Source organism: Lithobates pipiens, unplaced genomic scaffold (genome assembly GCF_037356315.1).
Source record: "Lithobates pipiens isolate NorthernLeopardFrog02 unplaced genomic scaffold, aLitPip1_a1.2 Scaffold_19, whole genome shotgun sequence".
Classification (NCBI taxonomy): domain Eukaryota; kingdom Metazoa; phylum Chordata; class Amphibia; order Anura; family Ranidae; genus Lithobates; species Lithobates pipiens.
Genome location: NW_027507764.1, coordinates 75,747,430 through 75,775,147, shown reverse-complemented (window position 1 = coordinate 75,775,147; position 27,718 = coordinate 75,747,430). Strand labels below are relative to the sequence as shown.

The 27,718-nt window shown below is 41.4% G+C and overlaps 1 protein-coding gene across 3 annotated transcripts in view; it reads right to left on the bottom strand.

Annotated features, from left to right (window-relative positions):
• MALRD1 (MAM and LDL receptor class A domain containing 1) overlaps nucleotides 1-27,718 on the bottom strand; it is a 696,170-nt gene that overhangs the window by 376,087 nt on the left and 292,365 nt on the right. For all 3 annotated transcript variants that reach the window (XM_077490931.1, XM_077490932.1, XM_077490933.1), the window contains 2 exons: nucleotides 13,560-13,736; nucleotides 12,954-13,113 (listed from right to left, as the gene is read on the bottom strand). In XM_077490931.1, the coding sequence (XP_077347057.1) occupies nucleotides 12,954-13,113; nucleotides 13,560-13,736 (337 nt within the window). The remainder of the gene's footprint in view (nucleotides 1-12,953; nucleotides 13,114-13,559; nucleotides 13,737-27,718) is intronic.

The window sequence follows — 27,718 nt, the reverse complement described above, 5'->3', positions numbered from 1 at the left end:
ATCATGAAGGACGATACCTAATCTTGAAATGTACACTTGACTCTGCCTTGTTCACTCTGGTCTGTCTATACACCCCAAACACCCAGCAAATCTTTTTCCTAAATAAGCTACTGAGGAAAGTCCAGAAGGGCTCTCTAATCCTCTGCAGGAACTTTAACATTGCTCCTGACTACCACCTTGACACATCTAACGGAAGCTTAAAGTGGTTGTAAACCCTCCCCCACAACTTTGTCCCATGTAAATCAGCATAAAAAACCCTAATGAACACTGCTTGTAGATATCTCCTTACTTGCTTAGTATTGTTGTAAGCTGAAGCTGATAAGTCTGACAAAGGCAAACATTAGACATCAGCACAAGTAAATACTATGAAATAAACAAGTGAGCTATGAACAGGAAAGCAGGGTTGCCATAGAAACATTGGATTGAGAAGGATGCTTGGTTAACAGTACAGGAAGTGCTCAATGTAAGGGCGGAAATACACTCCATTGTGGACTCGGAAAGCAATACTTAAGATGATGCTGCCTAACCCCTGGAAACAAGATTTTTAAAGTTTCTTTAAACAGTAAGTAATATGTGATTTGGGCTGGATTACAGTGGCTATAGTCTGATAATGACTTATTATAATGGACTAAATGAAAAGAAGCATCAGAGTGGAAGAGTTTACTTCCTCTTTAAGATACACATCACCGATGTTAAGCTTAATACAACCTTCATGACGTGTGGAGATGTCATTATACAACAGAGAAGGACTTCTCATTCCACTCCACGGCACTTAACTCATACTCACTGATTGACTACTTTCTGACAGACAAGTGAACTCTTCAACGAATATCAAATTTAACTATAGAACAAATAACTTGGTATGTTCACGCTCCAGTTTGCGTAACGATTAACTCTACAGCACCTCCCTTTATACACCAAATTGTGGCGGGCTAACTCATTCCTCATGAAATCCCTCCCCTACGCAAACGATCTTCAGTCCCAGATAGTTGACTACTCTATGAACAATGTTGGCTTTGTGGATAAAGCCGCAACTTTGTGGATGGTTCTCAAAGTGTTCATTAGGAAAATACTGATTAAAATGGGGTCTCAAGCAAAAAAGAGAAGGACGGAGTTGATCAACGATCAAATAGAGTCTACTGAATCCCTTAACAAATTATCACTTACCCATTTCCTCAATTTAAAACTCCTTGCCCTAAGACAAGAACTCAGATCCCTCTTATGCCGCGTACACACGATTGGACCATCCGGCCTTAGTATGGTAGACCACTCCGGCGGAACACCCGCCGGACCTTGCAGCTGAGGTCTGCCGGACTTTCCGAACGACGGACCTGCCCACACATGACCAGACTTTTCTGGCGGACAAACCGTCGGACTATGGCGGGAGTGCGCCGGACTTTTTAAATGAACGGACTTGCCCACACACGGAGAAATGTCCGTTCATTTTGAACATGGCTCCAGGTAGACGGGACCCCCTTCCCAAAAGCACCCCCCATGTTGAGGGCACGTGGCCTGGTACGGCTCAGGTGTGGGGGGGCTCACTCGTCCCCACCCCCTTTCCTGACCGGCCGGGCTGCGTGCTCAGATAAGGGTCTGATGATATTGGCTGTGGGGGGGACACCCCCACGCCGTTTTTTTCGGCGTAGGGTTTCCCCTTTAAGTCCATACCAGGTGACGGAGCCAGCAAGGTGTCAATCTCGCCGATGGAGGCGGCGACATTGACGTCCTTCGCTAGTTCCATCTACCTGGAGCCATGTTCAAAATGAACTGTCTTTTCTCCATTTGAGCAAGTCCGTTCATTTCAAAAGTCTGGCGGACTAGCACACAGATGGGCAGATTGTCCGCTGGACTGCCGAGTCCGGTGGACAATTTTGGGTAAAAACTTCTTTCTAAGTCCGCCGGACTTTTGGGGAAAAAAAGTCCGCCGGAGCCCACACATGGGCGGATTGTCCACCGGATAATCCGATCGTGTGTACGCGGCATTACTCTAAATTTCAGAAAAGACAACATAGACTATAAGCCCTATCCTATTCTACCAGCAACAAAGCAGGCAAATGCATGGCACTATGCCTATGTGGTCTCTGCACCAAAACCAAGATACCATACATCCTTCATCCCACCTCTAAGGCCAAGATCCTTAACCCCCAAGAGATAGCCAATGCGTTTAGAACTTACGAGTCTCTATACAACCTCAAAAATGATACCATAACTATTCAACCATCCCCCATTAGTAAGACTTTCTTGCTCAGATTTATCTCCTGACCCTCTCCATTAACCTACTAGGTAAGCTAAGCTTTGTGACCTCTTCAATGAAGCTCCCTCTTCCTCTTTATTCCCCAAGGAAATGTTGAAGGATCTAAATGTTTGGGGCCTTCCCCAAACCTAGAAAATAACCAACAAAGCCACAGAACTTCAGACTGATATCTTTGCTCAATGCAGAGAGAAAACTATACAGAAAAATTCTAGCAACTAGACTAATGTCCATCATTCCTTTCCTCGTAGACCCAGAATGGCTTATCAGGGGATGTCAATCTTTCGACGCCACCAGGCAACTAATTAATATAGCACATTTGGCAAAGATTTCTGGAACGCCTTCTCTGCTCCCCCCCCCCCCCCCCTTGGATGCAGAGAAGGCATTTGACAGAGTCCCTTGGGGTTATCTTCAGGCTGTACTTACCAATATTGGTTTCACAGATAGGGTACTATCAGCCATTATGGCCCTCTACTTAGTCCCTTCAGAAAACGTCTACGTAGCAGAAATGCTATCATCTACTTTCAGCATAATGGTATGTAACAGGGCTGCCCTCTTTCCCCACTTATTTTTGACTAAGCCATGGAATCCCTGACAGAACACATCAGATCCTCCAACCAGATCACAGGATTTCATGTGGGGCGACAAGGCACATAAAATGAGCCTCTTCGCTGACAACGTTATCCTTATGTTGACAAATATCCACTCCTCCCTAGCTTCAGTCCAAGTTCTCTTAAACAAATTTAGTGAAGTGTCATATTATAAAGTGAACTCCTCAATATCCCATATACTTAACCTAGGTAAATATGGTATCACAAAAAAAACTTCTAGCCCTTCAATTCCCTTTCCAGTGGTCAGAGTCAGGCATAACATATCTAGACATCCCCCTGACTAAAAACCCAGACAATCTATTTAAAGCTAACTTACCTTTACCTTTTAAACTGAAGTATACCAACTCCCTTGCACAAATCGCTAAGCACAAATGCTCTTGGGCAGGCAGGTTAGCGGTCTATAAAATGACTACTCTCCCTCAACTCCTGTACACATTCTGCTCTCTACCAATCTCTATCCCTCAAGACTACCTACATTTTCTACAATCCCTATTAGGCATATTTATCTGGCAAGGCAAAAGACCCAGAGTCACTCGGGCTTGGCTAATTAAACAGAGGTCAGTGGGAGGATCGGGCCTAGTACACATCTCAGACTACTATCACTCTACCATTCTCACCCCCAACTTAAGGAATGGTTCCTCCCAGCAGCCCAATCCCTTTGGTGCAAACTAGAGTGCCAATCCATCCCTAACAGAAATCTAAAACTTTGACTATACAGCCTCCCTCCAAAAGCTCCACTACACTTGCACTAGAGGATGCGACATAAGGAAGGATTGCTGAAACCAACCAGCAGTCCGCTCAAGTAACTTTGCGTTAAAAAATTCTGGTTTACCTTGTGCTGCTATCTAAAACTCAGACTGAAGGTACACTGAGTGGAATTCGAGTCATGAATTGATTTTATTTGTTGCCTGGAGCTGCTTTTTAGATTATCCAAGTTCTGTTTTACTCTTGAGGCGGCTTAAAGATTCAAATGAAAATAACGTTAAGGAATCTCACCACATACGCATGCATTATTAGTTTTTTGTTTTGTACAGACATTTGAGTATAATTTTGTCTAGTTTGTATGAAACTATGGAGCAGAAATACTGCATAAAGAAATAAATTAGACTTTTGCTGAATATTCTTTAAAGAAAAATTCACCATATTTATGAACATTCAGCAGTCAAGTTCACTCACGTATTCACTGCATCATGTAACATTGGCCAACGTCCGTTCTTTAAAAGGAACCGATGCTGAGTGTGCAGCTCAACCTGGCATTTACTGCACATACAACAAACACACATACATATGCCTGGCTGAAATAGCTAATCATTGAATTTTAAAATGGATATACAACAATTAACAGAGACGGACTGGGTTTAGGGAGAAGGGAACAGTGTGACATTAGCAAGAGTGTACACAACAACTACAAAAACATACTGAGGCCTATTGGTCTATTGTTGTGTATTAGTGTTATTTTGCCTTTTCACTAAATGGTAAGGTTTTGGATAGAGTGGAGAGGAAATAGAACCTCTGCCAAGTTATTATATTAGAGGATTTATATAGCGCCAACAGTTTGCGCAGCACTTTCCAACATCAGAGCAGACAGCAGAGATGGCCGTCCATTAAGGGTGCATGCCCTAACCATCACCGCCTCCCTCTATTCATGCTTCTGGAATGCCGGCTGCATGGATTCCACAGGGAGTGGCTGCTTTTTTGAGGCACTGATTAGAGCCAGAGGCTATAATAGGCTTCAAAATAAGGTGGGCTCGGGGCGCAGAGAATGCACTTACAGCCGACCCAGGTGTGTAACAACAGTGAATTTGTTGGGTAAGCGGGAGCCAGCGGAGGGTTTGGCAGAAAGGAGTGGCATGCACAAAGTGGTTGGTAAGGTGGATGAGTCTGCCAGCAGCATTCTTGATGGAATCAATGGAGGGATAGCATATGTAAAGCTGTAGTCTAGGTGGGAGATGACCAGGGAGTGAACTTTGTGGTGTCATTGGTTAGACACGCGCATATTTTGGAGATGTTGCGGAGGTTGAGGTGGCAAGATTTGGACAGTGATTGGATGTTGGGCCTAAATGATGGATCAGAGTCCAGGATTACACCTAGAACCTTGGCATGCGGGATGGGTGGATGGTTGTGCCATCGATCCTGACAGAGAGATCAGGGGAAGGGGAACACGGGGGAGGAAACATTATGACCTCGGTTTTGGATAAGTTGAGTTTGAGGTAGTGGTGTGACATCCAGACTGATATGTCTGTTAATAGATTTGTGATACGTGAGGAGACTGAAGGAGTGAGCTGAGGGGCACAGAGATGGTATTGGAAACCATGGGAAGCTGACCCAGGGAAGAGGTGTAGATCGAGAATAGGAGAGGTTCAAGAACAGAACCTTGGGGGACCCCAACAGAGAAAAGAAGAGGAGAGGAGGAAGTAGAATTGTAAGAAACGCTAAAGGTGTGGTTGGATAAGTAAGAAGAGAACCAGCAAAGAGTACAGTCATGGAGATCAAAGGCATGGAGTTTTTTAAGGAAGAGCGGGTGGGCAACCGTATCAAAGGCAGCAGAAAGGTCCAGGAGTAGGAATACAGAATCGTGTCCACTAATATCAATGATTGGGCACTATTTCTCCCACTATTGCCAATGATAGGGCACTATTGCTCCCACTAAAACCAATGATGGGGCACTATTCCTCCCAATAATAGCAATGATAGGGCATTATTCCTCCCACTAATACCAATGATGGGGCACTATTCATTTCACTGATACCAATGATGGGGTGTTATTCCTCCCACTAATATCAATGATGGGGCACTATTCCTCCCCCTGATACCAATCATGGGGCACTATTGCTCCCACTGATACCAATCATGGAACACTATTCAGTTTACTGATAGCAATCACGGGGCACTATTCCCCCCACTAATACCATTGATGGGGCACTATTCCGCCAATTGATACCAATCATGGGGCACTATTCCGCCCACTGATACCAATCATGGGGCACTATTCTTCCCACTGATACCAAATACCAATTATGGGGCTCTATTTCTCCCAGCAATTCCAATGATGGGCCAACTATTCCTCCCAATAATAGCAATGATAGGACACTATTCATCCCACTGATACCAATGATGGGGCGTTATTCCTCCCACTAATATCAATAATGGGGCACTATTCCTCCCATTGATACCAATCATGGGGCACTATTCCGCCCACTGATACCAATCATGGGGCACAATTCTTCCCACTGATAGCAAATACCAATAATGGGGCTCTATTTCTCCCACCAATTCCAATGATGGGGCACTATTCCTCCCACTGATACCAATGATGGGGCACTATTCCTCTAACTTATACCATCCACGTGGCATTATTCCTCTAACTTATACCAATAATGGGGTGCTATTCTGCCCACTAATACTAATGATGGGGCTCTGTTCCTCCCATTAATACCAATGATGGGGCACTATTCTGCCCACTAATGCTAATGATGGACCAATATTCCTCCCACTGATACCAATGATGGGGCACTACCCCTTGCACTGATACAATGATGGGGCAGTGTTTACTCCCAGTGATCCCAGGACATTTTATGCCCCCACTGGCCACTGTCCACCCCTCCTAAAATTTGGAGGACAGTAATCTGGCCCTGTGTTTAGAGATTGGTCTCTGATATTTTTTTACATAGTGACATGGTAATTTTGAAACAATTTCTTTCACGTTAAGTTTTATTATTTGTAATGTGATGTATGCAGTAAATAAAGCCGAGATGCCATCTGTGACAAGCATGTAGGGTCATGATGAAAAATGTTGAAGAATTTTCAAATGTACTGCATCAAGTAAAACGCCTGTTACCCACGTTCCCATACAGTACTATATCAGTTTGTTTTTCCTTGAGGTAAAGATTGAAATTGTATCCCCAGCGTCTCTTTATATACACTGCGGTTAGTCTGCCTTGCAACATGCAGAATTTCACACAGTCTCATCTTTCCCAGAGGTGCGACTTGATGCATGTCCAAAAATCGTATTTTAATTTTCCAGAATGTGCTGCATAAGCACTCCAATTTCCTCCTCAACAAATTGTATTTCTCTTTTCTTTTCAGCTTGGCCGTTTCCTACTCCCTTTGATGTTTTGGACCATCATGCACATAGCAGGCATACTGCAGGCCAGAGCTCTTCAAAGAAGATCGATAATATCAAAAAGCATGACCAGCCTGCAATCTGTCAGCACTACAAGGCACAGTATGCCTTACTATTGACAAACAAAAGTACACCACAAGATTTTCAAATTGCTATTCTTTACTGGCACGTGTCAATGTGCAAAATAAAAAAAAAAAGCTACAATGAACCCTAATTTGCTTTTAAAAGTTTAGACAGTGAGTCTTTATTTAGCATTTTCCAGGTTCCTTGTGTCGTGGTCTAGATATGGTTTGAGCTGCATGCCCTCCGCATTTACAGCCATGTAGTGGCAGAGCATGTGCACTCCTTAACGCATTCCTGTCCAGCCTAGGTTGGTCCCCCAGACCCACCAAGGCACTATGGGCAAGGGATCACCCCTGAGAACAAATGTAGGGGCACTTTTATTAGTTTTATACCTTCAGACCTTGAGGCAATGGACCCCAATAGCACCTTTAATCCAACATCTGTTCATTTCCAAAGGAGGTTCCTATCTAGAGGTTTAGGAAAAGGAAAAGTCAGAACAACAGAAAGCCTTTTAACTATTTACTGAAGCAACTGATTTACATTTTTACATCCTTCATTTGTCTCACACTCCTTGAGTTGCAAACATTAAAGAGCAATAACAAATAGAGAGCCGAGTTGAGGAGCCCATGCCTATGAAGGGGTTTAATACAAAATATATATGTAGTGACCTCCTGGACTGCTAGAGGCCTGATGGTGACCTCAAGAGTTAGGGAGAACTAACATCCTTCCTTGAAAAGTGGGTTAACAGGCATGGTGGGTGTCAGGCATGTACTGGCTATCGGAACTACCGGGAGTTTCCCGGTGGGCCGATGGCTCAGTGGGCCACTCTGATGTAAGGGGGCTGCTGATGGGCCACTCTGATGTAAGGCGGCTGCTGATGGGACACTCTGATGTAAGGGGGCTGCTGATGGGACACTCTGATGTAAGGGGGCTGCTGATGGGACACTCTGATGTAAGGGGGCTGCTGATGGGACACTGATGTAAGGGGGCTGCTGATGGGACACTCTGATGTAAGGGGGCTGCTGATGGAACACTCTGATGTAAGGGGGCTGCTGATGGGACACTCTGATGTAAGGGGGGTGCTGATGGGACACTCTGATGTAAGGGGGTGCTGATGGGACACTCTGATGTAAGGGGGGTGCTGATGGGACACTCTGATGTAAGGGGGGTGCTGATGGGACACTCTGATGTAAGGGGGGTGCTGATGGGACACTCTGATGTAAGGGGGTGCCGATGGGACACTCTGATGTAAGGGGGGTGCCGATGGGACACTCTGATGTAAGGGGGGTGCCGATGGGACACTCTGATGTAAGGGGGGTGCCGATGGGACACTCTGATGTAAGGGGGTGCCGATGGGACACTCTGATGTAAGGGGGCTGCTGATGGGACACTCAAAATGTAAGTGGGCCGGTCTGGATGAAGTCCAGGGCCAAATTTCTGTCCCAGTCCAGCCCTGGTGGGTGTAATGCAAGATGATATGATGGGCCTCAGTCACGTTTTTGAATGAAAATAAAAGATTTATTGTCTCTTAACAAGAACTGTGGGAGAGCCGGTTAGGGCCAGGACACCCTTAGGTAGATGCAATGTTAATTGGCCAACTCCGAGACACTATAGTTGCATAGTAGGTGAGGTTGAAAAAAGACACAAGTCCATCAAGTCCAACCCATGTGTGTGATTATATGTCAGTATTACATTGTATATCCCTGTATGTTGCGGTCATTCAGGTGCTTATCTATAGCTGAAACCACCGCCTGTGGAAGGGATTTTCCACATCATTGCCGAACTTACAGTAAAGAACCCTCTACGTAGTTTAAGGTTAAACTGCTATTCTTCTAATTTTAGTGAGTGGCCACGAGTCTTGTTAAACTCTCTTCTGCGAAAAATTGTTATCCCTATTTTGGGGTCACTAGTATGGTATTTGTATATTGAAATCATATTCCCTCTCAAGCGTCTCCTTCAAACCCTTTATTAACTTTGTTGCCCTTCTTTGTACTCGCTCCATTTCCAGTACATCCTTCCTGAGGACTGGTGCCCAGAACTGGACAGAATACTCTAGGTGCAGCCGGACCAGAGTCTTGTAGAGCAAGAGAATTATTGTTTTATCTCTGGAGTTGATCCCCTTTTTAATGGCAATATTCAGTTTGATTTGTTAGCAGCAGCTTGCTGAGCCTATCATCTACTAGGACCCCCAGGTCCCTTTCCATCCTAGATTCCCCCAGAGGTTCTCCCCCCAGTGTATAGATTGCATTCATAATTTTGCCACCCAAGTGCATTTTTTTAAATTTTTCTACATTGAACCTCATTTGCCATGTAGTTACCCACACCATTAATTTGTTCAGATCTTCTTGCAAGGTTTCCACATCCTGCGGAGAAGTTATTGCCCTGCTTAGCTTAGTATCGTCCACAAATACAGCGATTGAACTGTTTACCCCATCCTCCAGGTCGTTTATGAACAAATTAAATAGGATAGGTCCCAGCACAGAACCCTGTAGACAGCTATACAGGGAGAGGCCCGCAGCCGGATGTCACATCTGTATGGGCCGTTGTCCTAGATGCCAGCATGCCTGTGCATGATGACGTCACAGAGATCTGTGACGTCATCACGCACAGGCATGCACACGAATCCCATGGCCGTGCAGTCTGGATTGTTTTAGGAAGTGCATTATCTTTTATTATGCAAATTATTTTACACCAGAAACTCAAGAGCATTTTAAGATTATTTTCTTCTTTGCTGTTCCACACCACAGCCATTTGCAGGCCAAACCGTCACAGTTACTTTTAGTAATTGTCCCATAGTTCAGGGAAGGAATTATATTAAAGCTGCAGATTATAAATCAGATTGATACAATCTGCCTGCATCAGGAATTTATTTGCATATTCGGTCGTTGAGCCAGGAGGAGAAAATGAAAAGAATGCTTACACTAATATATGAGATGGTAGAGTAAACATTTCTTCTCACCACTGGCCACAAGGCAGAAAACTAATCAGAAATAAATTGCTAATCATTCACTAAACGTCCTGCAGTCAAATGGTAAGTTAAAGTATGTTTATGTAAAATAATACAGCAATTTTCTAATAAGATTTTAAAATATATAAGGGGACGGTGTACCAATATTTCACAATATTAATCTGTTTCCAAAAATGATATAATTAAATTGCAAGTCTGGCAACTAAAACTGTTTATGAAAAGAAGAAAGGGAAAATATTAAGTCATTTTAAAGCAGCCAATCATCTAGGGGTGCAATTAAATGTTCTGAAGTTTTTTTGAGGGGTGGGGGGGGTTAAAGTGCTACTAACCACCAATGATAGTGGTTAAGGGGTCTTAAAATACAACTGATAAACAATGATTGTAGGGTTGATTTGGAGGAGATGTTTAACCCCTTCCTGCCAAGCATATGCATACAGTATATACGCGGCAGAAGTGGGTCTTTATCCATGTGACCGCATATATGCGGTACTGTATTTGTTCCGAGAGCACGCTGCACAGCGCATTCCCAGCACAGGGATTGAACTGTCACACACTAATACCAACATACGGGAACAAAGGGTACCAGTTCCCAATCACCTGACCACAGTGATAGCCTTGACTGGCTATCGCAGTTTTCAGCCACTGTATAGCCCGCCCCTGTGGGTTTTTTTTTTCTCCTCCTGAATGTAGAAAAAGATACACTATATATTTTTCTCCTTGCTAAAGGAGAACAATTGCAAACAAAAAAAGTGTGTGTGTAAAAAGGATAACTAAATAGCTAGATCAGGATTCAACTAGAGTCAGATGTCAGGGTCAAAGATTGGAGTCAGTGTATTTTAGGTAGGATTAAAATAAGCTTTTTTTTAAATTTTGTATCAGTGTCAATTAGTGTCAGTGTTTAGGTACAATAGCAAACAGACGTCAAATAACATCACAGATGTGGTATCACTGTGATTGTCAAGGGAAAGAGAATTTGTTTTCGGCTTGATTTTCGATGGTAGAACATATATAGTTATATTTTACTCAATTTTTTATTTATTTATTTTTACTATTTTGTGCCCATTTTCATTTGATAATGAAAAAAAAAAAAAAACTACCAACAAATGAAATCCCAATTTGTCCTGAAAAAAAATAACTATTTACCTAGATACACTAAATAGTTGCCATGATATGTACAGTTTTACTAACACATGAAAGAATTGTAAAACTGTGTTCAGGCATCAAGATGTGTTTTACCTACATCATGAAGGAGTTAAAGGGCCACTGACCACAAATAGTTGTGAAATTGTTTTTGAGGGGGCGCTTGGGTTTGTCCATGACATCTAGCCTTAGAACACAATGCATTTTCACACTCCGGGGATCTTTCTTCCATTAATAACGGAAGACTTGCTTTTAGTGGACTTTTAAAGCATAAGCTCACTTTAACCACTTAAATTACAGCATTGATTGATTGATTTTCAAATGAATTGTGTCAGTTACAAAAAGAAAATACATTCGAGTGTCTACTTTCCAAAAATGGGTAATTTGGGGGTGTTTGTTATGTCCTACCTTTCTGTTCTTGATATGTAAAAAAAACTTTTTTCATACATGGTAAAAAATTAAATAAAAGCCCCAATGGCTATTACATACCACCACAACAATATCTAAAAAAATATATGAATTTCAATTGGATACAGAGTTGCATGATTAGGAGTATTTGTCTATCAAAGCACTAAAAACTGCTAAATGGGAAGATTCATCCTTTCTATTTGTCCTGTTTACCATTAGCATTGAAAGTAAAAGTTTAAAAAAAAATCCAAATTTCGTGTTGTCCCCAGAAAAGAAATAGAGGGGAAATCTTCAGTTCTGGAGGCCTGGGGGTCCCCAAGGGATTATTAATTTGCAGGGATTTCCTCTCAATTCCTGTTTTAGTTATAGGACAGGAGGTGAAAGTAAATCCCCCCAATGGGACACAGATGGCAAGAAAATAAACCAACAGGGCTCTCAGACTTGTCAGTGTGGAGCTGTAAGCCCCTGTACACACGGTCGGAGATTTCGACAACCAAATCCGTCGGATTTTGTCCCTCGGATCTTGTCCGAAACTGTTGCATACACACGGTCGGACTAAGTTGTCGAAAAATTCGATCATTTAGAACGTGATGACGTAATTTCGTTACGATGGGACTATGTTCAGGCTAGTAGCCAATAGCTTTGATGTTGGAATTTGATCTGAGCATGCGTGGCACTTGGTCCGATCAAAATTCTCTACACATGATCGGAGTATGTCCAATCGAACCAGTTGGTCGGAAAATATTTCCAACAAGTTGGAAAATTGGGTCCGACGGATATTCCGATGGAATCAGTCCAATGCATACCACACACAGTCGGATTATCCGACAACACGGTCCGATAGGACACATTCCGACGGATTCTCCGACCATGTGTACAAGGGCTAACTGATGCCCTATAGTCGATCTCATGTTTGTTGCCCCAGCATGAAGATGGGCACTAGCTTTGGCTAATACAATGTGGGCATGTGGCACACTCTCTAGGCGACTCTACACACATCCTTCTTTGACACCCATGATAGACTTTTCTCATGGCATACTTCCAGGAACCCCAGATTCCTTGCTAAAACCTCCCACTATAAATCACATTAGGATAGTTCTATTCAAACACTCCCTCCCACTATATAACTTTGCCCTGTCATCTTGTTATATTGCTGTATTAGCATTAATGGCCAAATCTCTAGGTTATTTGGGGACGTTGTCATTAAGTCTTCCTTTGCTGTAACTTGGTTTGACAATTTAGCCCCCTGCTGCTGCCTCTCTGGTGCTCAAGGTCTGTTTTTAAAAAGTTTACTGCTGCTGCATATTGTGACATACTGCATCGGGTATAGAGCCAGCGGTATACAAAATTTCAAGACAATCTTGTTTAGGTCACCATGAGGGCACTTACGTAGTATGATCTAAAACAGGCCGATGGCTCTCTTCTCCTGGATGTATAGTGATTCCTTGGCCTACTTCCCAGTGAAAAGCTGCATCTCGACGAAAGGCGTTTGCTCCCGGATGGAACCACTCGCACATACTGCCATTTTCAAAGCTGCAGTATTCTGAAACTTAGAAATGAGGCAGGTATTAGCCATCCACTTGCTATAGCTGTAAGCTGTATTGGTGCTTATATTCTGATACTGGTACACTCATAAAAGACAACACTTTGCTAGGAGACCCATCATGCTTTAATGGCTCACTTTACTCCACCAAGCCATTCAAGCACTAGAAGGAAAGGTGTACTGTTGGGTAAAGTATAATTTTAGGACCCTTCTGCACAAGAAAGTGGCCTAGGCAAATTTCTTCTTGGGAATCCCCCATAAGGCAAACCACTACCTAGTTAATAAATTAGCTCACTAAAAATACAGTGTATGTTTTATGCTTTTGGGTACAGCTTTTAATGCTGGGGAGGGGTCTAAAATATACTCTTTATAGGGAAACAGGAGGTGGTGACCAAATTCCCTTCTAAGATCAGAATTTATGTGATTCATTCACATTAGTGTCATTTACTTACCACAGCTTGCTTCATCAGAGCCATCTAGACAGTCCTCCCTGAAGTCACACAGCTTTGAGGTGGGTATGCAATTCCCGCTTGACCTACAGACATGTTCATAGGCTGTGCAGTTGTTTGCAGGAAGGGTTGCCAGAGTAGGGGTTTCCAGAGGAACTGGGGCCCATGTGGGCAAAATGCCTGCAGACACAAAAAGTTTCATTCACATTCTGTAAGGTTTACTAAAACAATAAAACAAGATAGATGCTAAATCCCTAAGGCAGAACAAAAAGCAATAAAGATTGTAAAGTATTATAATGTATAGATACCGATCACATATCAGTTAAATGTCCTAGATATTTTCTGAATTTGATATTTAAATATTTGGTGGTTTTGCTGGCTGCTGAGCTCCATTGTGACTCCAGATTTTATATACATGTTACTATGCTGAAAAATGACCACGTTTCCTTTTATCAATTGAATAGCCTGAGCACTACCTACCTAAAGTATAACTGTATGTATCAGTTTTTGATAGAACGGAGGATTACAATATCTATCGGGTTCTTCTTGCTGCCTGTGTAACCATTATGAAGATGAACGATCTCTATAAGTCCTGGTCACTGATGTCACTAAAAGTAATACACAGAGACACCCAGAGAACACATTTAACCCCTTGATTGCCCCTGATGTTGACCCCTTCCTTGCCAGTGTTATTGGTACAATAACAGTGCACATTTTTAGCACTGATTACTGTAATAATATCATTGGTTCCCAAAAAAGTGTCAAAGATGTCAGTTAGGTGTCCAATCTGTCTGTCGCAATGTCACAGTCCCGCTAAAAATCACTGATCGTTGCCATTACTAGTAAAAAATATAATAATAATAAAAATGCTATAAATCTATCCCCTATTTTTTAGATGCGATAACTTTTGCACAAACCAATCAATATATGCTTATTGCGATTTTTTTTTTTTACCATGTAGAAGAATACATATTGGTCTAAACTGATAAAGAAATTTTTTTATTTTTTTTTTATTTGAGCAATTTATTATAGCAAAAAGTAAAAAATATTGTATTTTTTTTTCAAAATTGTAGCTCTATTTTTTTGTTTATAGCACAACAAAAAAACAATGCAGAGGTGATCAAATACCACCAAAAGAAAGCTCTATTTCTGGGGAAAAAAAGGACGTCAATTTTGTTTGGGTACAGCATCGTACAACTGCGCAATTTTCAGTCAAAGCAACACAGTGTCGTATCGCAAAAAATTGCCTGGTCATTAAGGGGGAAAATCTTCCGGGCATTAAGTTGTTAAAAGAAAATCTAAAGTTAGGGTGATAAGTGATAGGGGGTGCTAGAGAACTGGAATCCTCAAGTTGATATCAATAAAATGTAACAAAAAAAATAAATATATATATATATATATATATATATATATATATATATATATATATATATATATACATATGAGGATTCCAGTTCTCTAGCACCCCCTATCACTTATCACCCTAACATTCAAAAGTCAGCAGCTGCATTTTTCAGGGAAGCAGCTCCAACACAAAATTACCTAATTTAGCCATTTTAAATTCTTAGCGCGAGGTTCCTAACACAATTTATCAAAGTAAATCTAAACCCAATCAGTAAAATCTCATGACAACCTTACCAGTTTATAGTAACTTCAAAAGTAGTTTTCAGTCATTTTAACCACTTAAGGACCGAGCCTCTTTTTGAGATTTGTTGTTTACAAGTTAAAAACAGTTTTTTTTCTAGAAAATTACTAGGTTGTTGCAATACTTTCTATCACACCATATTTGCGCAGCGGTCTTACAATCGCAATTTTTTTTGAAGAAATACACTTTTTTTAATTAAAAAATAACTCAACAGTAAAGTTAGCCCAATTTTTTTTAATATTGTTAAAAATGAATTTTACGCCGAGTAAATTGTTACCCAACATGTCAAGCTTAAAAATTGCGCCCGCTCGTGCAATAGCGACAAACTTTTACCCTTAAAAATCTCCATAGGCAACATTTAAAAAATTCTACAGGTTGCATGTTTTGAGTTACAGAGGAGGTCTAGGGCTATAATTATTTCTCTTGCTCTACAGATCACGGCGATATCTCACATGTGGGGTTTGAAGACCGTTTTCATATGCGGGCTCTACTCACGTATGCGTTCTCTTCTGCACACGAGCTCGGCGGGACAGGGGACTTTACATTTTTTTTAATTTTTTTCGGATTTATTTACCTTTTATTTTTTATTTTTACACTGTTCTTTTTTTTTTTTAAATGGTGTCACTTTTATTCCTATTACAAGGAATGTAAACATCCCTTGTCATAGAAAAAAAATCATTACAGCACCTCTTAAATATGAGACCTGGGGTCAAAAAGACCTCAGATCTCATATTTACACTAAAATGCAATAAAAAATAAATAAAAAATGTCCCTTTAAGAGTTATGGGCAGAAGTGATGTTTTGACGTCCCTTCCGCCCTGCAATGGTATGGAGATGGGTGGGAGCCATCTTTCCTTCACTTGTTTCCATACCCAGCAAGGGAGAAGATCCGATCACCTCCACCGCTGCCAACAGCTGTGGTAAGCGTCGGGGGGCCCTTCTCCCGCCGCCGATAAAACTGATCTTGTGGCAAATCTGCCGCAGAGACCACTATTATCAGAAAGCGGTTAAATCTGCAGATTTTCTAAAAATAGCTGGTGATCCTGCCATGAAAATCCTTGTTCAGGCACTTCCAAATATGGGGTGACAACTGTTTCCCAGACTTGCTCTTGTGTTAATAACCTGTCAGCTGACATTGGAGAGGGTGCTTGTAAACAGGAAGTAGATAAAAAAAAGCAGCACTGAGATGCAAAGATACAAAAAAAATAAATAAATATATATATATATATATATATATATATATATATATATATATATATATATATATATATATATATATATATATATATATATATATATATGTATGTATATATATATGGAAAACTTATTTTATTATTTAAAAAAAAAAGACAGTTGAATGACACACAGTGCCTAATCAAATTAAATGTCATCAATTTAGGTTTATATGTATTTCATCCATTATAATATCAATAATCAGCAGGATGTCAGTTGACTTGAATGTAAAGTAAATAAAATGTAAGAAACTTATAAGCCATGGTGCTTGTTCTAGGGTCATATTAGTTCTGCGGTAAGCTCTGGATGGATGAAAAGGTTACCAAGGATGTGACCCGTTAGAGCCAGTGCAGTAGAGGATTTCAGGCATTCCCATTACACATCCAATTCTCTTTCGGTATATTACATATAACACAAGGTGATAAAAGGTCAAATACAGACAATATCAGGAAAAAGCTGTTTATAGGACAGAGAACATATAAACAGTCAGACAAAACTCATCCTTCATAGCCAAGTCTATATTTACTATGGTGGTATTCCTTAAAGCTGAAGCACCAAGTAAAAAAACCTTTACTCCTGCAGTGTGTCCCTATAACTAATGTAAGGCTAGCCATTAACGGATCAAAATTTCAATCTATGTATTGAAGACATGTGCGATTTGTTTCATCACTAATTGAAATTCGGACAGCATTTTTGGTATTCGGAGATTAGGATGAATCAGAAAAGTAGCAAATTTCAACAAATCCAAAATAAATTATAACAAAATGACAAATTCATTTGTATTCATTCATTTCATTTAGATGACATGATGCGATAGTTTGGACCTTTCAATGTTTGAAGCATCTGAAATAACATAACGACATAACGAATGATCCAAATTGATTCAGATTCATTTTGTTTTTATGTTGCATTCATGTTTTTCATTATTATAAAAAATACACTACATATGAAATGGAAATATCTTGCAATGAAAACAGTAAGGCCCCTTTCACACTGGGGCGGGAGGTATGTCGGCGGTAAAGCACCACTATTTTTAGCAGCACTTTACTGTCAGGTTTACGTCGCTATTTGCCCACTAGCGGGGCAGTTTTACCCCCCGCAAGCAGCCGAGAAAGGGTTAAAAGCCACCGCAAAGTGCCTCTGGAGAGGCGCTTTGCCAGCGTTTTTTTTTACTGTCCTACTAGCGCACCGCTCCAGTGTAACAGCTCTCGGGGGCTTTCACATTGGAGACAAAGCAGCGGCTGTTTCAGGGCGCTTTGCAGGCGCTATTTTTAGCGCTGTAGCGCATGCAAAGTGCCCCAGTGTGAAAGGGGTCTTAGGTATGAAAGTGAAAAAAGATGATGATTCCTACTTGTGTGTTTGGGTTATACTTACATTGATTTCAAAAAGGACTTTCCCTGAGGAAGGAGTCAAGACTACTCCGAAATGCCTTGGAATTATCAATGCAATTTTTATGTAAACCTATTAATATTACCATCATATCATGCTTGGTATGGTGAGGTAGTTTATACCTCACTCTCTGCAAGTCAGCTTTTTACTTTAGTATTGTTCTTTATGTTTACTACTCATTGTACATTGTACAATGAGTACATTGTACATTTTGAAAGTTTAGAACGTTTAACTTTTACACTACTTTTGTTTTAGTCTCTGTGCCTTTAAAGTCCCATCTCCAAGAGGAGGAAACATTGTTTCCATATATTTTTGAGATGTTGGCCTATAAAAGCAGATAACATTTCCTCCAATTGTTATATGTGTTTGGGTTGGATGGAGGTGGATCCATCAGAATCTCTGAATCAACATAAGGAATGAATGCAAAATAAACCCATTAATGCCTCATGTTCCAATATCGGAACAGCAGTGATGTGAGAGTTATTTATATCCTATTGCTCTAGGTAACATATGAATTTTATGGACAGGTCAAAAAAAAAAAAATTCAACCTCAGGCATAAATGGGTTAATTTAATTCCATTTGTTATGTTATGATTTGGAGATTCTGATGGATCCACCTCCATCCAACCCAAACAGTGTACATAAGTAAATTCCAGAAATTTCTAATTAACACTAAATTAATATAGCCAATCTTCTGAAATAACTTCCGAAATATCGATTCGGAACAACGAATATACAAAATGAATCTGAGTATATGAAACAAATTCAAATATATGTAAAAAATTCCAAATTTCAGAATCATACTAACTTCATTCTAACTTAACAAATATGATGAAATGAAATGATTAACCTAACAAATTAATCAGAAATCAAACAAATTTTTCCATCGTGTACATCTCTAGTGTATTGCTGTCTTTGCTCTACAGAAGTAGAAGTTTGATTGACCTCTGTCGATGGGACATGCAGGAAATGAGCCAATAATGAGCCCCGAATCAGTGTATTCTGAAAGCTCCGGGTGCTGTTGTCAGAGCCAGGGCCACTGATTGGGGGGGCACTGATCCTCCTGTAGGGGTCCCGGGGAAACGCGGGCCTGGACAGTAAGGGGTGCAGTGGGCGGGCGGTAGGAATTGCAGAGCAGTGCCCTGCGTGGCTCTTCCCCTCTCCCTCCCATGGCGGGAGTAAAGTACTGGTGGTAAAGGCACACACCAGTGTAACAAACCAATAGTGCTGCTCATCTGAGTGGGAGGAAGTGGCTGCTGATAAATTGCTCCACCTCCCACCACCTCTTTAGCCAATCAGCTTTCCTCTGTAACTCTCTCCTTATCCAGCCCGCCACATGTGATCAGAAGCTAGTGGCTAAAGCAGGGCTGGATGGAGAGAATCCGAAATACCCGTATGGAGAAGGTATGATCACATTTACATCCAACAGGTCACTCAATGCCCACAGTGGACTCTGTAAAACTAGCACTATAGAAACAGCTGATCATCGTCACTAACATGTAACATGTAATGCCGGCTGCAGAAGTCATCATCATCAGTGTGTTCTCCCAGCCTGTGTGCAAATTGGGCACTGAACCCACTGATCGAGGGATGACTTCCCCTCGCTCTTCTCACACTTCTTCTTATCTTTACACAGGATGGTGATAATGATGATAATTAAACTTCTGGAAGAAGCTGCACCCGGTGTTCCGTCAGATTAGGGCGACCCATCAGAATGTGTAACAGAAGTGACATTCTGTTGCAGCCATCTTGCTACACCCCGCACTCGTCCCCAGTAAGGATACAGTGAGAAGGCGACAAGCGGACTTCTTGTTACACCCACCAGAGTTTTGCATTTCACACTTATTTTTAACAGGAAACAGAGCTTATATTGTGAAATGCAGTATTTAAAAATCCAACTGGCTGTTTAGATGTTGATTTTTAAAAGCAGTGGCGAGCCTGCTAATATCACAGGTTTGCTAATCTCACAGAATATCGCTGCTTTAAAAAATAAACATCAAAACAACCTGAGAGATTTCAAAATACAGAATTTCACTATATAAGCTCTGTTTACTGTTAAGAATAAGTGTAAAATGCAAGAATTCAGTGGGTGTAACAACATGTCCGCTTGCCGCCTTCTCACTGCGAAAAAGTGTGGGGTGTAGCAAGATGGCGGTGACGAAACGTCACTTCCGTTACAAATTCTGATGGGTCACCTAATCTGATGAAATACCGGCATTAGATAAGAGTATGTGACATGTTCTTAGTAATAAACTTCAGCTGTTTCTTTGGAGCCATTTGTGCCAGAGTCCTTATGTTATCTTTGCAGGAATTAGACTGGTGAGGATATGAGCTTCACAGACCTATTAACCATTTATTGTCCTCCTGTGCTTTAGCAATTGACTGTTAGTAAAGTTTTTATGTTTTTGTTTTTTGCACTTTGTTATATCTTGTAAACCCCTGTTTACACATAGCACAGTGATCAATGTTATTCCACACTGGAAGAACGCTGGTCACTGCTAGGACTGCTTGTACTACAGTTGGGCTCAGAAGTTTGCATACCCTGGCAGAAATTGTGAAATTTGGGCATTTATATTAAAAATATGACTAATCATGCCAAAAAAACAGTATTTTATTCCAGGATAGTGATCACATGAGGTAGTTTAGTATTACATTGTTTTTTGGATCCTTTTTTTTTTTTTTGAAAAATGTTTATTCGGTTTTACAAACAAACAAAAATCACATAACATAGCCGTACAGCTTTACAGATACATTTTTCTGCACAGTAAAACAGCCAACAATATAGTACCAGCAGGCCTCTTGCATTGTGTTACTCAGATCCGAAAGGGTCCCAAAAACCCAAAACGGTCCATGTACACCAGCTAGGCAAGTCAACCTTGCAACCCTTGGGTGAGTATCCTGTAGAGTGGGTGAGACGAATGGAGAGAGATAATAAAAATAAGACTAATAGTAGCACAGTTCAAGGTCCAAGTTGTCAAGGAGGCTTAAAGTTAGCCGGATCTCCACAGGAAAGTAGTTTAAGTCTACCCAGAGATCCAGTTAGGTTGTGTCGGAGATACCATTCCGTGTAGCGAAATGGTTGCATGGCCATCTGAAGGTCAGAGTGTGTCAGTGTGGCCTCCATATATTTGCTCCACCTCGTAAAAAAGTGGCGGGTAGGTTTAGGATTCCTGGTAATGGTATCCAGCCTCTCCAGGTAGAAGAGCGATTCAATAGCCTTTTGAACCATGGGTAGTGTAGGTGGTGTCTTGGAGATCCAAGTTTCCATAATGGTCCTGCGGGCTTTGGATCCTTTTAAAATCATAATGATAACAGAAATTACCCAAATTACCCTGATCAAAAGTTTACATATCCTGGAATGTTTGGCCTTGGTACAGACACAGAAGGTGCCACACACACAGGTTAAAATGGCTATTAACCTCCCTGGCGGTATGATTTGTTCTGATTTTAGGTGCTGAAAGCGGTACAATTATTTTGCATGGAAATTTGGCGTTTTATATTGTAGTCCTGCAATTCTTAGGAATAACTCTCTTAAATCTGTTCAAACCAGAGTCTAGCAGACATCCCGGGTATGATAAAATTTATAATATAATAAATAATGATAATAAATAATAATAAAAATTATTCAATAATGTAATCAAATCCAAAAACACTGACATTTGCTCATTTGCAGAATTGTCGCTGTCATTAGATTTAGTGTTTCATTCTACTTGGTCTAAAATCACTTTTGACATAAAGGGACAGTTTTTGGTTGCTATGGACAATCTCCAAATTCCAGGCAGAAAAAACAGTATTTATAATATAAAAGTGCATGCAGGGCACTGGACAGACCACTAGGGACAAAGGGGGTGTGTCATTTTTTTATACAGTACTGTAATCTGTAAGATTACAGTACTGTGTGTGTTTTGTGTGTTTTTACTTTTTTGAATTTGGCACTGATCTCCGCTCCCGTGCGCCGTAACATCGCAGGGAACGGAGCTCAGGCACTGTGTGAATTGAGTGGAGGACAGCTTGATCACACAGCGGGGAGGACATCGCTGGATCCAGGGGAAAAGGTAAGTAACCTCTCCCTGTATCCTCCCTGTATCCAGCGATGCGATCCCGAGTCTGGCTCGGGGTTACCGCTTATGGTACTGAAATCCCAGCCCGAGCCAGACTCGGGATCACCGCCAGGGAGGTTAAAATGTTAATTTTCCACATTTGTGGCTTTTTAAATCACAATTAGTGTCTGTGTATAAATAGTCAATGAGTTTGTTAGCTCTCACATGGATGCACTAAGCAGGCTAGATACTAAGCCATGGGGAGCAGAAAAGAACAGTCAAAAGACCTGCGTAACAAGGTAATGAAACTTTACAAAGATGAAAAGGGATATAAAAAGGTATCCAAAGCCTTGAATATGCCAGTCAGTACTCTCAATTGTTTATTAAGAAGTGGAAAATTTGGGGATCTCTTGATACCAAACCAAGGTCATGTAGATCAAAAAATATTTCAGCCACAACTGCCACAGGAATTGTTCGGGATACAAAGAAAAACCCACAGGTAACCTCAGGAGAAAAACAGGCTGCTCTGGAAAAAGATGGTGTGGTTGTTTTTAAGGAGCACAATAGGATAATACTTGAACAAAAAAGGAGCTGCATGGTCAAACTGCCAGAAAGAAGCTTTTACTGCATACGTTCCACAAAAAAGCCTGGTTACAATATACCCAACAACACCTTGGCATTGCCTCATTGGGCTTTTTTGTGGCATTCATGCAGGCTTCCTTCTAGCAACTCAACTATGCAGCTCTTTTTTGTTCAAGTATAATTGAATTGTGCTCCTTAAAAACAACCATGCCGTATTTTTGGAGAGCAACCTGCCTTTCTCCTGCGGTTACCTGTTGTTTTTTCTTTGTATCCTGGGAAATTCCTCCGCCAGTTGTGGATGCAATCTTTCTTGGTCTACCTGACCTTGGCTTGGTATCAAAAGAGCCCTGAATTTTCCACTTCTTAATAAAGGATTAAACAGCACTGACTGGCATATTCAAGGCTTATCCTTTTCCATCTTTATAAAGTGCCATTACTTTGTTATGCAGGTCTTTTGACTGTTCTTTTCTACCTCCTCTTGGCTCAGTGTCTAGCCTGCTTAGTGCATCCATGTGAGAGCTAACAAACTCATTGACTATTTATATGCAGACACTAAAGCCTCATACACACTATAAGATTTTCTGCTGATTTCTTCCATCAGATTTACCAAAACCATATAATATGAGGTCAAACCTTAGGAGTTCCAATGTGTATGTAATCAGGCAGGCCCTTCTACTACATGGTTTTGGTAAATCTGAAGAAAAAAATCAGCAGAAAATCTAAAAGTGTGTATGGGGCTTAATTGCGATTTAAAAAGCCACAAATGTGGGAAATTAATTGCCATTTTAGCCTGTGTGTGCCACATTCTGTGTCTGTACCAAGGCCAAACATTGCAGGATATGTAAACTTTTGATCAGGGTCATTTGGGTGATTTATGTTATCATTAGTTTTTTGGAACCTTTTAAAATCATATGTGATAATAAATGGCTTCATGTGATCACTATCCTTGAATAAAAGACAGTTGTTTCGCATGATTAATCATATTTTCAATATAAATGTCACAATTTCTGCCAGGGTGTGCAAACTTTTGAGCACAACTGTATGTCTGCAGTCTCTGATCATCTCCTGTAGTCTGTCTGCAGTCTCTGATCATCTTCTGTAATATATCTGCTGTCTCTGTTTCCTGTAGTATATCTGCAGTCTCTGATCATCTCCCTTAGTATTTGCTGCAGTCTCAGATCATCTACTGTAATATGTCTGCAGTCTCAGATCATCTCCTGTAATATGTCTGCTGTCTCTGACTGTTTCCTGTGCCATGTCTGCGTCTCTGACCATCTCCTGTAGCATGTCTGCAATCTCTGATCATCTCCTATAGTATATCTGCAGTCTGTGATCATCTCCTGTAGTATATCTGCAGTCTCTGATCATCTCCTGAAGCACGTCTGCAGTCTCTGATCCTCTCCTGTAGTATATTTTCAGTCTCTGATCATCTCCTGAAGCACGTCTGCAGTCTCTGATCATCTCCTGTAGTATATCTGCAGTCTCTGATCATCTCCTGTAGCATGCCTGCAGTCTCTGACCATCTCCTTTAGTATATCTGCAGTCTCTGATCATCTCCTGTAGTATATCTGCAGTCTCTGATCATCTCCTGTACTATGCCTGAACACAGGCACACACAGGTGAGTGGCCCTGAATGCACATTCTCTATTTGAGGCCATACACCTGCATTCACGTGCCTGTGAATGCCTTTGCATTGTTATTCATATTTTCAATATAAATGTCCAAATTTCACAATTTATGCCAGGGTATGCAAACTTTTGAGCACACCTGTATGTCTGCAGTCTCTAACCATCTCCTGTAGTATGTCTGCAGTCTATGATCATCTCCTGTAGAATATCTGCAGTCTCTGACCGTCTCCTGTAGTATGCATGCAGTCTCTGAGCATCTTCTGCAGCATGCCTGCAGGCTATGACCATCTCCTGTAGTATATCTGCAGTCTCTGATCATCTCCCTTAGTATTTGCTGCAGTCTCAGATCATCTACTGTAATATGTCTGCAGTCTCAGATCATCTCCTGTAATATGTCTGCTGTCTCTGACTGTTTCCTGTGCCATGTCTGCGTCTCTGACCATCTCCTGTAGCATGTCTGCAATCTCTGATCATCTCCTATAGTATATCTGCAGTCTGTGATCATCTCCTGTAGTATATCTGCAGTCTCTGATCATCTCCTGAAGCACGTCTGCAGTCTCTGATCCTCTCCTGTAGTATATTTTCAGTCTCTGATCATCTCCTGAAGCACGTCTGCAGTCTCTGATCATCTCCTGTAGTATATCTGCAGTCTCTGATCATCTCCTGTAGCATGCCTGCAGTCTCTGACCATCTCCTTTAGTATATCTGCAGTCTCTGATCATCTCCTGTAATATATCTGCAGTCTCTGATCATCTCCTGTACTATGCCTGAACACAGGCACACACAGGTGAGTGGCCCTGAATGCACATTCTCTATTTGAGGCCATACACCTGCATTCACGTGCCTGTGAATGCCTTTGCATTGTTATTCATATTTTCAATATAAATGTCCAAATTTCACAATTTATGCCAGGGTATGCAAACTTTTGAGCACACCTGTATGTCTGCAGTCTCTAACCATCTCCTGTAGTATGTCTGCAGTCTATGATCATCTCCTGTAGAATATCTGCAGTCTCTGACCGTCTCCTGTAGTATGCATGCAGTCTCTGAGCATCTTCTGCAGCATGTCTGCAGGCTATGACCATCTCCTGTAGTATATCTGCAGTCTCTGATCATTTCCTGTACTATGTCTGAACACAACCACACACGGGTGAGTGGCCTTGAATACACATTCTCTATTTGAGGCCATACACCTGCATTCACATGCCTGTCAAATTAGGGCCTGTGGCTGTGTTTGTACAGCTGCTGTGTCCCCATAGCGTAACAGAGGCTGCCTGCACACAGCTCCAGCCACATACACACATACATATATATATATATATATATATATATATATATATATATATATATATATATATATATATATATATATATATATATATATTTATTTATATAAAAGCATTGAATCACACTGTACAGCCCACATCACCCTTGTCACTGAGCCCCAAGACCTCATTTACATACAGGACTTTATATATTAACTCAATGCAGTTGTATCTTTTAGATTTATGATGATTTCTAACCACAGCCCTGGTCAGAGCACAATGTCCTGGTGGGGAGATTCCTCCATCCACCTTGCTTGAGTGGCTGGAAGAATCTGTTATTTTTTGTTCAGCCCCCTGGATTTAAAAAAAACCTACCTGTCTATGGCCAGCTTAAAGTAGTTAATTTTGGATAGAGCAAGTGAGTATTATAACCCGTCAGATTTTTTTTTCGCCATCGGGTCATGGAACAGAAACAGCTCTCCTCAAGATTTGGGATGACGCCCTCGAAGCGGCAGATGACGGAGAGCCGTGTCTCCTCGTACTGCTAGACCTAAGTGCAGCGTTTGATACAGTAGATCACAATACTCTACTCGTCCGCCTCACAGAAGTAGCCGGAGTCCAAGACATAGATCTCCATTGGTTCGCGTCCTTCCTAGGAAATCGGTCACAGACAGTGAAACTAGGAAAATTCCTCTCCGAAACTCGGGCAGTCACCTGCGGAGTCCCTCAAGGCTCTCCGTTGTCACCCGTTCTCTTCAACATTTACATTCGCCCACTCCTTCAAATCATCAGATGCTCAGATCTCTGCTTCCACTCTTACGCTGACGACACGCAACTTTATTTCCGGATCAATGGAAAAAAAGATCACCAACAACAACTTGAAAACTGCCTAAAATCAATAGAGGACTGGATGACCACCAACTCCCTCCAGCTGAACCAATCAAAGACAGAGCTTCTTATCTTACACCCAAATCATAAGCCCGCAACCAAAACCTCCTGGTCTCCACCAACCGTCTTTGGGCAGACTATCTCCCCAAAGACCAAAGCCAAGAGTCTCGGGGTTATTTTAGACGCACAAATGTCAATGGATGCGCAAATAGGAGCAGTAGTCAGTCGATCTCACCATCTGCTGCGCATGCTTCGCAGACTCATCCCTTTTATCCCAAAGAATGACAAAGCAGTGGTAGTTGGAACAATCATTAATTCACGACTGGACTACGCAAACTCGCTTTACATAGGATTACCACAATATCAACTTGCGCGATTACAACTGATCCAAAACACGGCGGCAAGGCTGATAACAGGAAAAAAACCCTGGGAATCCATTTCTCCTTCACTGAGGAGCTTACATTGGCTAACCGTAAAAAATCGGATCACGTTCAAGACCCTTTGCCTCACCCACAAATGCGTGCATAGAGAAGCTCCGCAATACCTAATGGAGAAAATAAATCATTACACACCAAACCGCAGTCTTCGATCAGCCAACAAAAACCTCCTCCTCGTGCCCAAAGCCCGGTATAAATCCAAGGGGGATCGGAGATTCGCTGTCCAAGGGCCTCGGCTATGGAATGCTCTACCAATAAACATCCGCCTGGAAGAAAATCACCTGGCTTTTAGGAAAAAACTCAAGACCTTCCTCTTTTAGCAGATGATCAAAGCTCGCCACAGCGCCTAGAGGCGATTCAGTTCGCATTGTGCGCTATATAAGTATTTCATTCATTCATTCATTCATCTGTGTCGCATTGTGGAGATTTCCCTTCACTTCCTGTCCCATAGCCTAACCTGGAAGTGAGACTAAATCCCTGCAAATAAGGGGAATTCCTGCTAAAAATTAGAAATCTACAACTCATGATACATTAGTGTGATGGTCAGTGGGAAGAATGGTTCTTACACTTGTGGTCATTGGGAAGAATTACCCCCTTACAGATAGCTAAAAAGATCAATGGTGTCGGTGGGATCTTATCTGAGAGGCAGGAATTGCCCAATGCTGGAGGAACCCCTAGCAACCTCTGGAGGAACCCTGGTTGAGAATCACTGCTCTACACAGTTTAAGGTTAAACCTTTTTCTTCTAATTTTAGTGAGTGGCCACATGTCTTATTAAACTCCCTTCCGCGAAAAAGTTATATCCCTATTGTGGGGCCACCAGTACGGTATTTGTAAATTGAAATCATATCCCCTCTCGAGTCTCTTCTCCAGAGAGAATAAGTTCAGTGTTTGCAACCTTTCCAAATGACTAATAACCTCCAGACCATTTATTAGCTTTGTTGTCCTTCTTTGTATTCACTCCATTTCCAGTACATCCTTCCTGAGGACTGGTGCCCAGAACTGGACAGCATACTCCAGGTGAGGCCGGACCAGAGTCTTGCAGAGTGGGAGAATT